Below are 6038 nucleotides of genomic sequence, written 5' to 3'. Positions count from 1 at the left end.
CGTATTTCTCCCCAAACAAATGATCTGAACCAAACAAACCCAAATTCTCCTTTATTGCCCCAGGGGTAGATATTCGATTTGCATAACTGAGCGACTGAAAGGAGGTGAGAATCCTGCCAATCAGGGGTCCCGGGCTCAGGTAAATACCTGGATCTTTCAGTTTTGTCGGGATTTTCCACACAGTGATACAGCAAAGGGTCGGTTTTAGTTTGGTTTGGCTTGGTTGTTTTTCCTGGAAAGGAAAAGGCTGGAAAGCGCTCTGAAGAGGAGTCCTCTGGTAACCCTGGGGGCTCCTGTAGAGCCTCTGGACTCGGGTACGGCCAAATTATCACCGCCAGATGCGGGCGGGTTGGGTTAAGTCTTCTTTTCTGCAAAGGCAAGTAGAGGTGACTTCCAAGTGTGCAGTGCGTTACGGGAGTGGAGGGTAGTTGGAAGGAGAAACACATTTAGAAAACAATAAGGTAACGATGAAAAAGAAAAAAGTGCTCGAAAAGAATTCTCAGGGACTTCTCTCGGGAGGAGAAGCTGCGTGCGGCATCCCCTCTCTCCAGTGTGTGCTCACAGGCGCCCGGGCACCCTGGGCCCAGATTCCAGCCAGGGAAGGACCATCCCAAACGCCTTTCCTTGGGGGAAGCGGGACGCATCTTAGCGGCTTGCGGGGAGCGTCGCGTTCCTGGCCCGGTGGTTCCTCCCGAATGCTCACAACTTTTTGGCACCGTCGTGACAAGCTGTGGCCCGGAGGGTGGACCCCGCCAAGGCGCGGCTGCTGACCCGGCGGACCAACACTTTGGACACGGGGATTTTCGTTCTGGGCAGCTCGCTCCGCGCCGGCGGGGGCGCGGCGGGGGGCGCGGCGGGCAGGTGAGCGAGGTGCTTGATGCTGATGGGGATCCTGGAGTCCTTGGGCAGGCTGCCCGGCGTGCGCAGCGGGCCGGACGCTGCCACGGGCGAGCCGGGCTTGCGGCGGGCGGCGCTCGGCGCCGCGTCGTGGTCGGCAGGGGGCGCAGCGGGGCCGCCGTCGAGGCCGTCGAGCGCGTCGCCGCCGCTGCTGTCCCGGGGTGGGGACCCCTTCGCGCCGCCCGCGGGGTCTTCCTCGGGGCCCCCGGGCGGGCTGGAGTCCCGGCGGCCCTCGTCGCCGTGGTGGGCGCCCGGCGGCGGCTTCTCGCCGGGCGTCGGGGGCTCCTCGCCGGGCTGGAGCTCCGCGGGGCCGCGGCTGAGCCTCCGGCGCTTGCTGGACGCCGCCGGGTCCTTGGGGGCATCCGCGCCGCGCGCGTCTCCGGGGCGCTCCGAGGCCGCCCCCGCCGCCGCCGCCTTGGCCTCCCGCTCCGGGTCGCCCCGGCTCTCGGCCTCCGCCTCCTCCTCCGTGTGCGACAGCATGTCCCAGAACTCCTGCAGACAGGTGTCGTCCACCTGCTCGGGGCTCGCCATCTCCTCGCCGCCGCCCTGGAAGGCCGCCGCGCCGGGGGTCTTGGGCAGCGTGCGCGGCTTCCCCGGCCCGGGGGCGCGCTGCTGGCCGCTGGGGCCCGCCTCGTCCTCGGGCTCTGCAATGACATCGCCGCAGCCTGTAAGAGAGTCAAAGCTTTTCAGTGAAGTCACGTCAGAGAACAGCAGCCCGAGCCGATCGGCCGCTGGCTCGGCGGGCGCCGGCGCCGCCCCGCTGCTCGGCGCGTCCTGGGCCGGCTGCAGCGGCCCCGCCGGCGCGCCCCGCTCCGGCGGCGCCCGGGCCTCGTCGGCGCGCCCGCGCCCCGTTCCCGCGGCGGCGGCGGCGGCAGCGGCGGCGTCTCCCCGGGTGCGGGCGGCGGTGGCGGCGGCGGCGGCGGCGGGCGCGCTCCCGGCACTCCCCGCGGTGGTGGCGCCCGGCCGCGTCCGCCGGGGGGCGCGATCGGTGGCGGCGGGCGCCGCGTCTCCCCCCGCGAGCTCACCTGCTGGCTGGCGCGGGCCGTCCGCGGGGCCCGGCGGCGCGGGCGAGCGCGGGGCCCGGCCCGGCTCCTCGGGCACGCACTCGAGGCTGGCGGACAGCGAGCCGGGCGGGGCGAGGCCGCGCGGGGCGCCCGCCGCGGGCGCCGCCGCCGCCGCGGGGCCGCGCTGCTTGTCCCTCCGGGGCCAGCGCACGCCGCCGAAGAGCCCTCGGAGCCCGCGCTTTTGTCTGCCGCCCGCCTTGCCCGCGGCCGCCGGCTCGCCCGGCCGCCCCGCCTCGGGCCGCGCGCTCCTCCGCAGCAGCGCCAGGAAGCTGTGCGACTTGGCCACGGGGCCGTCCCCGCCGTCCCCGCCGCGCGGCTCGTCTTTCCTGCCGCCCTCCAGCACCGCCACCTCGGCCAGGCCGTCGTGGGTCTTGCTGCGCGCCAGGCCCGCGGGCGCCGGGCCCCTGCCGCCGTCGCCTTTGTTTTTGACCCCGAAGATGCTGGGCATGGGGCCTCCGGCTTTCCGCCGCTTGAACAGCTTGAACGCCGCCTTGTTGATCCTCCCCGACGGCGGCGGCTCGGCGGCCGGCGTGTCGGCGGCGCCGTCGCGAGGCAAGTCCATGTCGGCCGCCGCGAGGGCCCCGGGCCCGGCCGCCGCCTTCCTCCTGCAGCCCCCCGCGGACGCGCGAGCCCCGCCGCCGCCGCCGCCGCCGCCGCGCGCGCTGACAGCCCCGCCGCCGCGCCCGCCCGTCTCCATGGAAACCGGCGGGGCCGCCGCTGTCGTCAGCCGTGGGCCGGCGCCAGGCCCGGGTCACCGCGGTCCCCGTCAAGCCGAGCCCCGGCCGCGGCCGCGGGGCAGAGCGCGCGCGACCCGGAGCATCCCGGCGCCCGCCCGGCCTTATGTAACGCCCCGACCCGCCGCGCCGCCCGCCCGGCTTTGTGCGGCACCGCGCGCGCGTGCGGGCGCGTGTGCGTGTGCGGAGAGCGGGCGGCGGGCTGGCGGCGGCGGCTGCCCGCGCCGACCGGGTCTGTGGGGCGTCCGGCCCCTCGCACGCGCAGCCGGCCGCCCGCCGCAGCCGGGACACCTCCCTGCAGAAGTCCCATCCGAGGCGGCCACGCGCCCCTCCCGCCCCCACCCGGCCCCGGCCCAGCCCACCCCCAAAGGGGCCAAGAAATGCAGTCGGGCGCGGAAGGCTCTTCTCTCTCCTCTGCACGGAGCCCGGACCTCCGCTGGGAGGGGGCAGGAGTCATGCCTTTCCTCAGCCTTCGCGTCTCTCCTTGTCATGAGGGGCGGGAGCAGGGGGTGCGGTCCTGCGGGCAGAGGCCCACGGTCTGTCCGCATCTCGTCCAGGTGGATGCCGTGTTCTGACTGTCCGTGCAAACACAGACGCGGGGCTTCACCGAACAGCTCTGCAGCCAAAGTGCAAAGAGCTGCAGGCAGTGCGAGTGGGCTGGTCCTTGGGGATAGCGCAGGCGTTTGTCGCTGGGGCTGAGGACACAAGAGGCTGACCGTGGGCTCATGACCGAGCCGAGGGGCCGGACATGATCGCATAAGCCACAGCCTCCACCAGTGAACCCCAGAGCCCAGGGTCTGCCTCTCTTTCCCCACGCTAACACGAAGGACTGTTCCCCTCCATTCCTGCTCACCTCCCTCCCTTCCAGGTACCCTTGGACTGACTTATGTGGGGAAGGGAAAAGCCTTAGTTTCCCGAGTCCCTGCAACAGCTCTGACCCATTTAGTAGAGGAAAACAGGACCTTTGTCCCAGCAAACAGTCCAATCAAATATCTTGCCTTTGCTGACTCCAAGGTGATTCTTCCTCCTCCCCCAAATTAATGCAGGAGTACTGCTATTTATTTAGCCATTGATTAAGCTGGTTGAATTGGACATGAACTCTACATTACTTTTTTAAAATTTTTTTAATTGAATATTTGTGAGATAGACCATTACAAAGCTATTCATAATTGGGTTTCAGTCATACAAGGATCCAGCACCCATCCCTCCACCAAGGTAAATTTCCCCTCCACCAAGGTAAATTTCCCCAATGTCCCCTCTTTCTCTACCACCATCCCCTGACACCCCACCCCCTATGGGAGGTTTTCCTTCTTGCTGTCTCTCCTTTTCCTTTTGTGCACTAGGGTTTGCAATACAGGTGCTAAGAGGTCATGGTGTTTGTTCAGGACAATCTGTATTTTTATCGGGACAGTAAGGCTGGAGTAGCTTTTCAATTGGGTGGCCGGTTTGTGGTGTGGATGTTACTGCCGAGGCTTCTGGAAGTACAGGGAGGTGGGGGGAAGTATCCCATCTCCACCCTGAGAAAACCTAGAGATTTCAGTCACAAAACCTGCATACCAGAATTTTCAGCAAGTTTTGTCTCTGTGAGATCCATCCTGAGCCAGTGGAGTCAGGCCAGGAGCAAGGCAGTGATTTGGGATTGTGGAAGCAAGTGGCTGTCAGGGGCTTTGCTTGGGCAGTCACCAGGCTGACCTGTCCCCCTCTGATTTACCTCAGTCTGTTCAGCCTTGTGTAGGTCGTCCAAGATTAACTATGGCTTTTAATCTCTTTTGAGATTTATTTATGGGTCTCTGAAGTAAGACTGGTAGTAGAGCTTACCTGGTGGCGCTGGAGTTGGTGTATGGAAGTGACTGCCAGTGCTTCCATGTGTATTGGGAAGTGGGGGAAGGTAGCCCACTCCAACTCTGAGAAAACCTGGAGATTTCCATCACAAAACCCGCATACCTGAATTTTCAGCAGATTATGTCTGCATGAGATCTGTCCTGAGACAGTGGAGTCAGGCTGGGGTATGGCAGTGATTTTGGATTGTGGAAGCAAGTGACTGCCGGGGGGCTCTGCTTGGGTGGGCACAAGCCTAACCAGCTCCCCTCCGATTTACCCTGGTCTGTTCAGCCATCTGTGGGTCTGACATTGACTACAGCTTTTGATGTCTTTCAAGATTTATTTATGGGTCTCTGAAATAAGGCAAATAAATGGGTTTGTATAGCTGAACCAGAGGTGGTTTGTGGGAGTGGCTCTCATATACCTAACTTTTGGCTGTTTAATTTCTTGGTAAGTTTGGCCCGAAGCTGTTGGGGTTCCGCCAAAGGCACAGTGGCAATTTTGGGGTATCAGGAAGCCTGAAGGCACCATCAAGCTGCTGATGCACTCACCCCGCAGGTACAGGTTGACCTGCTGGCAGCTCCATACCCCCACCAAGGTAATTCTAATTGTAAACTCACCACCTAATTTCAGGAGCCTGGTTGATGGCTTATTAACAAAAAAAATTAAGGAAAATATATAAATGGTTTATATCTAATATGTTTTGAGCATCCTGTAATAAAGCATTATGTTTGCTATTAAAAATTTTTTTTTTGCTTTGGGGTCACACCCAATGATGCTCGGCCTTATCCCTGGCTCTGCGCTCAGGAATCACTGCTGGAGGTGTCGGCAGACTATATGGGATGCTGGGGATCAAACCCTGGTTATCCACGTGGAAGACAAGATCTGACCACTGTACTAGTTCTCTGACTCAAGTTTTGTTATTTACTCAACAGTGTTTGACAATATAGATAATATAGAATAACATCCACTTATATGCCCATATCAATCTTTCTCCTAATTATCGTAGCGTTCCTGCAGGGAACTATATGCAGTGCCTTTGGCGTGGGCTTCATTTTCTCTGTGCTGCTTAAATGATGCCCCAGAAACCCTCATCCCCACCAGGTGCATCTGGATTGTAGCTAATGACAGGTACTGGCCACCTCAGCTTTTGCGATAATAAGAGTTTGAATTTCCACCGTGGAGTTAATGGGTAGTACATGTGTCCTTTCCCCCTGAATCATCAACACCCCTGCGGTGTAGAATTTGAAGATCCATGAGCTAAGATCCAGGGGAGGGTTGGGAAATTCCCAGCATCCCCGGTTCCCTGGCACTCAACCCTGTTTGCTTCTCGCTCCTGCACAGGCATGGCACGAGGCAGGGAGACGCTCCCTCCTTTCTAAATGAACACTGATGCTGGCAAGTGTGTCCTGGGTGCCCTGGGGGAGAGCAGAGGTGAGGGCTGTAAAGGGAAGTTCATTTGTTTTCCTCACACTCTTTAGGGAGAGAATTGAGACTCAATCTCAGTGCTCTCTCTCTCTCT

At 61.9% G+C, this 6038-nt stretch overlaps 1 protein-coding gene across 1 annotated transcript; it reads right to left on the bottom strand.

The window, feature by feature from the left end:
- Window positions 1-563: 563 nt before the first annotated feature.
- AMER2 (APC membrane recruitment protein 2) lies at window positions 564-2792 on the bottom strand. Its single transcript, XM_055124131.1, has 2 exons — window positions 1923-2792; window positions 564-1562 (listed from the first exon to the last, which is right to left on the bottom strand). Exons 1-2 carry the CDS (start codon window positions 2656-2658, stop codon window positions 700-702), a joined length of 1599 nt encoding a protein of 532 aa, XP_054980106.1. The 5' UTR covers window positions 2659-2792; the 3' UTR covers window positions 564-699.
- Between the last annotated feature and the right edge of the window lie 3246 nt (window positions 2793-6038).

Source organism: Sorex araneus, chromosome 1 (assembly GCF_027595985.1).
Source record: "Sorex araneus isolate mSorAra2 chromosome 1, mSorAra2.pri, whole genome shotgun sequence".
Lineage (NCBI taxonomy): Eukaryota > Metazoa > Chordata > Mammalia > Eulipotyphla > Soricidae > Sorex > Sorex araneus.
This window is presented reverse-complemented; position numbering and strand designations above follow the sequence as displayed.

Coding starts and splice junctions, on each gene's coding strand:
- AMER2 (XM_055124131.1), bottom strand. CDS start 2,658: ATGGAGACGGGCGGGCGCGGCGGCGGGGCTGTCAGCGCGCGCGGCGGC. Junction 1,563..1,922: donor CGGCCCGCGCCAGCCAGCAG/GTGAGCTCGCGG, acceptor ACTCTCTTACAG/GCTGCGGCGATGTCATTGCA.